At 41.0% G+C, this 10,000-nt stretch overlaps 1 protein-coding gene across 1 annotated transcript in view; it reads left to right on the top strand.

The window, feature by feature from the left end:
• LOC133605420 (mannosyl-oligosaccharide 1,2-alpha-mannosidase IA) overlaps positions 1-10,000 on the top strand; it is a 458,157-nt gene that overhangs the window by 309,477 nt on the left and 138,680 nt on the right. The window contains exon 4 of the mRNA XM_061958737.2: positions 1,325-1,405. Within this exon, the coding sequence (XP_061814721.2) occupies positions 1,325-1,405 (81 nt within the window). The remainder of the gene's footprint in view (positions 1-1,324; positions 1,406-10,000) is intronic.

Here is a 10,000-nt window from a genome sequence, read left to right as displayed (position 1 = left end):
TACTGATGACTTGCATTGATTGTAATCAGACAGCAGTGCTTAACGTCCACGTTTTCAAATGCAGGAGAAAAAAAGTTCCTCCTTTCTGTCTAATACCACATGAAAGTGTTTGGTTTTTGGTATCTTATTTGTCCAGCTTCCATATTCGTTTTCACACACTTTACAAGAAATACATTGGCGGCAAATTCCGTAGCTTGCTAGCTTGTTTGCGCTGGCTTTCGGAGACTCTTATTTTGAAAGCGCAAGCGCGATGGAGCGGCACTTTTATTGTGAAGACAGGAACTGTGCAGTCAGTCTTTAGGCTTGTGACGGGATGTACGTTTGAAATAAAAAAGTGTCTTTTTTCCTTCACACTTTTGATTGATTGATTGAAACTTGTATTAGTAGATTGCACAGTACAGTACATATTCCGTACAATTGACCACTAAATGGTAACACCCCAATAAGTTTTTCAACTTGTTTAAGTCAGGTCATGTGACCGCCTGGCTCTGTTTGATTGGTCCAACGTTACCAGTAACTGCATCTGATTGGTGGAACGGAGTCAAACGTCACTAGTGACTGCATTTTATTGGTGGAACGGAGTGAAACGTCACCAGTAACGCAGGCACTTTGAAGGTCTGTCTGACAGACCAAAACAAACAAAGCGTGCATTAAAAGATCGATAAAAATTAGTAGCGAGTAGCGAGCTGAATGTAGATAAAAGTAGCGGAGTAAAAGTAGCGTTTCTTCTCTATAAATATACTCAAGTAAAAGTAAAAGTAAGTTGCATTAAAACTACTCTTAGAAGTACAATTTATCCCAAAAGTTACTCAAGTAGATGTAACGGAGTAAATGTAGCGCGTTACTACCCACCTCTGAGTATTACCTTTGTGTAATGTAATGAAAACATGGTGTTTACTTTTTGCTATCAAAATAAAACACAAAGCAGTTTGACTAATGAAGATGAAGTCTAATGAACAAGTTTTGTTCTTCTCCTACGGTTTGGCCAACAACAACAACAAAAACAGGAGTGCCACCTCTCACATCGAATACACAATCTTCACAGCCCTGTGTTTAGTTGGATGAGATGACAAAGCATGTTGATGTTATTTGAAGACTGATGCAGTTCAATTGGAGCCCTGATACACGCAGCGCTAAATGTGAGTTTGTCTTACAATGCTAAATGCAGGAAGAAGTGTAAACAAATCCAACTAAAGGGGTTACAGTCGTGCGGAGGTTATTCATGAGCTGATGGTGCGTGAAGTACTCTCAGCTCGGCCGTCAACTGCTGCTTTTCCTGACGCCTGACAGCTGACTGCTCTTTCTCTCGCTTCCCCCTCCACAGAACGGCGAGGCGTCGGTCTTTGAGGTGAACATCCGTTACGTCGGCGGGCTGCTGTCGGCGTACTATCTGACAGGAGAGGAGGTGAGATTAATAGATGTCTGTTATCCCGACACTCTTCCTCCTCCTCCTCCTCTCTCAGCCTTTGACTGATGAAAAGCTTTTTTTTCTTCCTGTGTGTGTGTGTAATGATACATTGTGTACGTGCCTGTGCCAAATACTGTCATTATCTTGTCATGGGACAATACTAGGACTTGGATATACTTTAGAGTAGTCAGTGTACCGCTTGCAGAGCACTGTGTTGACTCATTTTATGTAAACGTTATACCAGCTGTACTCTGACTACTTTAAACAACTTTTCTTACCTGCTGGCACCTGTTTTTTGTGCATTTGGGATCTGCTTAAGTCCCCCAAATTTGAAACCAAACCTTGGAGGCATTGTGGAGATGTTTATAAAACAATATTGCCTTCTTTTATATTACCCGTGAAGTTCTTCACATCAAAGATGTCATTATCCATATATGGTCAAAATGTACCTAAAGTGCCTTGCGCGGATTCACCATTGATGTCTCTGGGTGTTGTTGATAAATGGCTGTGTGTCACGTTCAAACACTGAGGACATCTATTAAACAAGACAAAAGGCAAGGAATCAAACAGAGACAGAATTCAATTTGGACTCAATATTGAGGAGAGACATGGCCACTGCACTCTCTGTACAGTCCTGCACCACGCTCTGACGAAGAAGGTTTTCGTCTCCTCTTTTATTTAGATATTCAATGTTCACGCACCAACACATGTCTCAGCAGGAATATGAAGTATGTAAAACAGTTTTCGGTCACATTGAAGACCAAGAGGAGGATGTCTCGGGCTTGGGCTCTTCCTGGATCCAGCTGGGGCAGGTGTTGGAAGACAATGGGTAACCCCTCCCGTCTCCTGATCACAGCGACTTCAAGAGGGCAGCGGGTCGTAAATAGCGTTGACCTCGGTTACCAATTAGTTGGAAGAGAGTTTGTGAAATACTTCTGTCACGTTCAAACACTGAGGACATCTATTAAACAAGACAAAAGGCAAGGAATCAAACAGAGACAGAATTCAATTTGGACTCAATATTGAGGAGAGACATGGCCACTGCACTCTCTGTACAGTCCTGCACCACGCTCTGACGAAGAAGGTTTTTCGTCTCCTCTTTTATTTAGATATTCAATGTTCACGCACCAACACATGTCTCAGCAGGAATAGGAAGTATGTAAAACAGTTTTCGGTCACATTGAAGACCAAGAAGAGGATGTCTCGGGCTTGGGCTCTTCCTGGATCCAGCTGGGGCAGGTGTTGGAAGACAATGGGTAACCCCTCCCGTCTCCTGACCACAGCGACTTCAAGAGGGCAGCGGGTCGTAAATAGCGTTGACCTCGGTTACCAATTAGTTGGAAGACAGTTTGTGAAATACTTCAAAGAGAGTTCGTTTAACACTTCAAAGAGAGTTCCTCTGGAAGTTGAGGCAGATCCTGCCATCTGTCCGTGTTGAAATCACAGTGAAGTTTCACGAGCCTTCTTCCTCTTGTTAGGCCTCGAAAGACAGCCTTCATCTTCTTATCAGGAACATAATGTAATACAACGTTTCTTTTGTGATAACTTACAAACAATTATTCCAACACTGTGGCTTTGCATAGTAGAGTTTTAACTTGCACTTACAGATGTAGCGACCAACTGTAGTTACTGACAGTGGTTTTCTGACGTGTCCCTGAGCCCATGTGGTGATATCCTTTACACGCCGACGTCGCTTTTTGATGCAGTACCGCCTGAGGGATCGAAGGACCGTAATATCATGGCTTACGTGCAGTGTCTCTGGGTGTTGTTGATAAATGGCTTTGGTTTTGCATTGTAGAGTTTTAACTTGCACTTACAGATGTAGCGACCAACTGCAGTTACTGAGAGTGGTTTTCTGAAGTGTTCCTGAGCCCATGTGGTGATATCCTTTACACGCCGACGTCGCTTTTTGATGCAGTACCGCCTGAGGGATCGAAGGACCGTGATATCATGGCTTACGCGCAGTGTCTCCGGGTGTTGTTGATAAATGGCTTTGGTTTTGCATAGTAGAGTTTTAACTTGCACTTACAGATGTAGCGACCAACTGTAGTCACTGACAGTGGTTTTCTGACGTGTTCCTGAGCCCATGTGGTGATATCCTTTACACGCCGACGTCGCTTTTTGATGCAGTACCGCCTGAGGGATCGAAGGACCATAATATCATGGCTCACGCGCAGTGTCTCCGGGTGTTGTTGATAAATGGCTTTGGCTTTGCATAGTAGAGTTTTAACTTGCACTTACAGATGTAGCGACCAACTGTAGTTACTGAGAGTGGGTTTCTGAAGTGTTCCTGAGCCCATGTGGTGATATCCTTTACACGCCGACGTCGCTTTTTGATGCAGATCCGCCTGAGGGATCGAAGGACCATAATATCATGGCTTACGCGCAGTGTCTCTGGGTGTTGTTGATAAATGGCTTTGGCTTTGCATAGTAGAGTTTTAACTTGCACTTACATATGTAGCAACCAACTGCAGTTACTGAGAGTGGTTTTCTGAAGTGTCCCTGAGCCCATGTGGTGATATCCTTTACACGCCGACGTCGCTTTTTGATGCAGTATCGCCTGAGGGATCGAAGGACCATAATATCATGGCTTACGCGCAGTGTCTCCGGGTGTTGTTGATAAATGGCTTTGGCTTTGCGTAGTAGAGTTTTAACTTGCACTTACAGATGTAGCGACCAACTGTAGTTATTGAGAGTGGGTTTCTGAAGTGTTCCTGAGCCCATGTGGTGATATCCTTTACACGCCGACGTCGCTTTTTGATGCAGTACCGCCTGAGGGATCAAAAGACCATAATATCATGGCTTACGCGCAGTGTCTCTGGGTGTTGTTGATAAATGGCTTTGGCTTTGCATAGTAGAGTTTTAACTTGCACTTACAGATGTAGCGACCAACTGTAGTTACTGACCGTGGTTTTATGACGTGTCCCTGAGCCCATGTGGTGATATCCTTTACACGCTGATGTCGCTTTTTGATGCAGTACCGCCTGAGGGATCGAAGGACCATAATATCATGGCTTACGCGCAGTGTCTCCGGGTGTTGTTGATAAATGGCTTTGGCTTTGCATAGTAGAGTTGTAACTTGCACTTACAGATGTAGCGACCAACTGCAGTTACTGAGAGTGGTTTTCTGAAGTGTTCCTGAGCCCATGTGGTGATATCCTTTACACGCCGACGTCGCTTTTTGATGCAGTGGCGCCTGAGGGATCGAAGGTCACAGGCATTGCCGCTTACGTGCAGTGATTTCTCCAGATCCTCTGAACCTTTTGATGATATTACGGAGCGTAGATGGTGAAATCCCTAAATTCCTTGCAATAGCTTGGTTGAGAAATGTTGTTCTTAAACAATTTGCTCAGGCATTTGTTGACAAAGTGGTGACCCTCGCCCCGTCCTTGTTTGTGAACGACTGAGCATTTCACGGAAGCTGCTTTTATACCCAATCATGGCACCCACCTGTTCCCAATTAGCCTGTTCACCTGTGGGATGTTCCAAATAAGTCTTTGATGAGCATTCCTCAACTTTCTAAGTCTTTTTTGCCACTTGTGCCAGCTTTTTTGGAAACATGTTGCAGGCATCAAACTCCAAATGAGCTAATATTTGCAAATAAATAACAAAGTCTACCAGTTCAAACATGAAATATCTTGTCTTTGCAGTCTATTCAATTGAATATAAGGATTTGTTGTATTCTCTTTTTATTGACCATTTACACAACGTGACAACTTCACTGCTTTTGTATATTTCCGAGCAAAGACAGGATTTTTAAAGGGTCTCTTGTTAGAATAATTGTTTCTAAATTAGCACAAAAACTTTGTGTCACATTGAGGGTCTGGTGAGAAGACAAAAGCTGTCTTTGAAACCTACCAAGAGTAAGTCTCGTAAAACTCCACTGTGTGTAAGGGGGGGCTTTCATGTATGGTAATCAACAGAAAGATATTGTTCTAACCCAAGGACTTCAAAGCGGAGAGAAGACAGGATCTGCCCAATTTCCAGACGACCTCTTTTTGAACGTCCTTTTTGAACTGGTTTACGAACGTCTTTTTGAACTATTTTATGGACCTCTTTTGGAACTATTTCGCGAACTCTTTTTGAACTGACCTTTTCTGTGAATTGTTTACGACCTTTTCTGTGAACGTTTTGCGACCTTTGTCCTTTGGAAACAGCCGTGGCCATGAGGGTCCAAAATAAAAGAAGAAGGCGTGCAATCTTTTCGGCAGAGCGTGCTGAGATACCGTACAAGGGTACAGTGTACAGACGACTCTCCTCAATATTGAGTCCAAATTGAATTATGTCTCTGTTTAATTATTTGCCTCTTGTCTTGTTTAATAGATGTCATCAGTGTTTGAACCTGACACTCTGACCCGCCTTGTTTGGGGTGAAAGGTCATATGTTCATGATCTCCCACTGCTCATTATTACAGCGCCAACACGCTGTTTCCTCCCTCTCTTGGTTTTTTTTCTCCCTTCCAATTTCATCTGTGCTCTCATTGTGTCAGAGTCGCAGTGTGAAATTGCCAAAGTGCGAACACAACGGCTCGTTTTCTTTCAAACCCCGCGGGGAAAAGTGTGTCGGGTTCCCTGGAAATGTCTCTGGCCGTCCTGGAGACGACGCTGTGAGCGAGTGTGAGGGGCCTGTGGTTTCCATTTGGACACGGAGCAGGTGCCTGGCCTTAAAAGAAGGCTCTCGGTGACAAGCGCACATCACAAACCTTCATTATCCCCCAACGGGGAAGTCGCCGCAGGTCAGCGTGTCGCCGTAATGACCGTCTTCCTGCAGCGATGCTACCCTAACCCGCCATAGGTGGACTATTTTTACCCAGGCTGCATGCCAATGTACTCATGGAGACGTCTCCAGTGGCTTTAATGGACATTGATTTGCACGTGGAGTATGATCACATGCAGTATAGACATGGTGGAGTGCACTTAAGTAGATGCTATACATTATATATGCAGTATATACCTGGTGGAGTACACTTAAGTAGACGTTATACATTATACGTGCAGTATATACCTGGTGGAGTACACTTAAGTAGACGTTATACATTATACGTGCAGTATATACCTGGTGGAGTACACTTAAGTAGATGCTATACATTATACATGCAGTATATACCTGGTGGAGTACACTTAAGTAGATGTTGTACATTATACATGCAGTATATACCTGGTGGAGTACACTTAAGTAGACGTTATACATTATACGTGCAGTATATACCTGGTGGAGTACACTTAAGTAGATGCTATACATTATACATGCAGTATATACCTGGTGGAGTACACTTAAGTAGATGCTATACATTATACATGCAGTATATACTTGGTGGAGTACACTTAAGTAGCCAATGGTACTTAACACATGCTAACTGTTAGCATTAGCATGCTAACTTGTTATTTTTTATTTTTTACCAATTTTGCAACTAAACACCTCAGAGTCATATAACTTGGTACTTAACTGATGCTAACTGTTAGCATGCTACCGTTAACATCCTAGCATGCTAACTTTTTCAGCCATTTTTACAGCGGAACATCTCAGTTATATAACTTGGTACTTAGCACATGTTAACTGTTGGCATGCTATCGCTAGTATTCCAGCATACTAACTTTTTCATGCTACCGTTAACATTCTAGCATGCCAACTTTTTCAGCCATTTTTACAGCGGAACATCTCAGTTATATAACTTGGTACTTAGCACATGCTAATTAACTGTTGGCATGCTATCGTTAGTATTCTAGCATAGTAACTTTTTCAGCCAATTTTACAGCGGAACATCTGTCATATAACCCGGTACTTAACACATGCTAACTGTTAGCATTAGCATACAAAAACTTTTTTTTTTTTTTTTTTTTAATTAAACCAATTTTGCAACTGAACACATCAGAGTCATATAACTTGGTACTTAACACATGCTAACTGGTAACATGCTACCGTTAACATTCTAGCATGCTAACTTTTTCAGCCATTTTACAGCGGAACATCTCAGTTATATAACTTGGTACTTAGCACATGCTAACTAACTGTTGGCATGTTATCGTTAGTATTCTAGCATACTAACTTTTTCAGCCAATTTTACAGCGGAACATCTGTCATATAACCCGGTACTTAACACATGCTAACTGTTAGCATTAGCATGCTAACTTTTTATTATTATTTTTTTTTTTTACCAATTTTGCAACTAAACACCTCAGAGTCATATAACTTGGTACTTAACTGATGCTAACTGTTAGCATGCTACCGTTAACATCCTAGCATGCTAACTTTTTCAGCCATTTTTACAGCGGAACATCTCAGTTATATAACTTGGTACTTAGCACATGCTAACTAACTGTTGGCATTCTATTGTTAGTATTCTAGCATACTAACTTTTTCAGCCAATTTTACAGCGGAACATCTGTCATATAACCCGGTACTTAACACATGCTAACTGTTAGCATTAGCATGCAAACTTTTTTTCTTTCTTTTTTTTTTTTTTTATTAAACCAATTTTGCAACTGAACACATCAGAGTCATATAACTTGGTACTTACCACATGCTAACTGCTAGCATGCCAACTTTTTCAGCCATTTTTACAGCGGAACATCTCAGTTATATAACTTGGTACTTAGCACATGCTAACTGTTGGCATGCTATCGTTAGTATTCCAGCATACTAACTTTTTCAGCCAATTTTACAGCCGAACATCTCAGAGTCATATAACGATAGCATGCTAACTTTTAGCATGCTCAGACATCACTCAGCTTGTGCTTCAACATGTGAAAATTGTGTGCCTGCAAGTCTCCACAATGGGGAAAATGCTTCTGTATTTTGTGGACGCTCCTGCTTATGTCCCCACATTATCGACCTCTGCGTGCGCTTGATTGTTAAGCGTGGCTGTGCACAGTGGCGCCTCTCCCTTTCCGCGGAAGAAGAAAAGGGGCCCGCGGCGCATCAATTCAATCAGCCCCGCGTGGAAATGTGCCCGCGGGCGCGGCGAGCCCGAGCGGCGAAGGCGTGGGCCAAGGACAGCGTGGCGTGTGGTCGCATGTGAGGGGAAAGATGAGACGCAGAGATGAGGGATGTGATTGCGGGAGGTGCAGACGAGCGAAGAGGTTCTTGATGATCAGTTTGCACACGCTCAGAATTTTCCAGAACACGTTCCGCTGCATACCGATGGGGATGGAAACACAAAAACGTATAAATGCCTTCGTAGGATGTCACGTGCATTCCACAGCACTATAACCTTGTACCTGCTGAAGTCATTTCCTTCATTTTCCTCACACAGTTGGAAGGGCCTTGTCAGCGCCGTTTACCTGACACATGAAACGTGACAAATTTGGGGGGATCCACTATCCACTTTATCCCCCAGATTGGCAATAGAGCAGATCTGGGCAGATTACTTTGGCCATTTAATTAGTTAATATGGTATTCTAATGAGTGACTATGGTCATGTATTTAGTTACTATGGTCATCTAATTAGTTGCTATGGCAATCTAATCAGTTACTATGGTCATCTAATTAGTTACTATGGTCATCTAACTCGTTACTATGGTCATCTGATTAGTTACTATGGTCATCTGATTAGTTACTATGGTCATCTAATTATTTACTATGTAATCTAATTAGTTACTATGGTCATCTGATTAGTTACAATGGTAATCTAAATAGTTACTATGGTCATCTAATTAGTTACTATGATCATCTAATTAGTTACTATGATCATCTAATTAGTTACTATGGTCATGTATTTAGTTACTATGGTCATCTAATTAGTTACTATAATCTAATTAGTTACTATGCTCATCTGATTAGTTACTATGGTCATCTAATTAGTTACTATGATCATCTATTTAGTTACTATGGTCATGTATTTAGTTACTATGGTCATCTAATTAGTTACTATAGTCTAATTAGTTACTATGGTCATCTGATTAGTTACTATGGTTATCTGATTAGTTACTATGGTCATCTAATTATTTACTATGTAATCTAATTAGTTACTATGGTCATGTGATTAGTTGCTATGGTAATCTAATTACTTACTATGGTAATCTAATTAGTTTCTATGGCCATCTAATTAGTTACTGTGGTCATTTAATTATTTACTATGTAAACCAATTAGTTACTATGGACATCTGATTAGTTACAATGGTAATCTAAATAGTTACTATGGTCATCTGACTTTTTACTATGGTAATTGAATTAGTTACTATGGTCATCTAATTAGTTACTATGATCATCTAATTAGTTACTATGGTCATGTATTTAGTTACTATGGTCATCTAATTAGTTACTATAATCTAATTAGTTACTATGGTCATCTGATTAGTTACTATAATGTAATTAGTTACTATGGTCATCTGATTAGTTACTATGGTCATCTAATTAGTTACTATAATCGAATTAGTTACTATGGTCATCTGATTAGTTACTATGGTCATCTAATTATTTACTATGTAATCTAATTAGTTACTATGGTCATCTGATTAGTTGCTATGGTAATCTAATTACTTACTATGGTAATCTAATTAGTTACTCTGGCCATCTATCTCGTTACTATGGTAATCTTATTAGTTACTATGGTCATCTAATTAGTTACTATGGTCATCTAATTTTTTACTATGT

Source organism: Nerophis lumbriciformis, linkage group LG04 (assembly GCF_033978685.3).
Source record: "Nerophis lumbriciformis linkage group LG04, RoL_Nlum_v2.1, whole genome shotgun sequence".
Lineage (NCBI taxonomy): Eukaryota > Metazoa > Chordata > Actinopteri > Syngnathiformes > Syngnathidae > Nerophis > Nerophis lumbriciformis.
The sequence above is the reverse complement of the archived record's forward strand: the minus strand, read 5'-3'. Positions and strand labels throughout refer to the sequence as shown.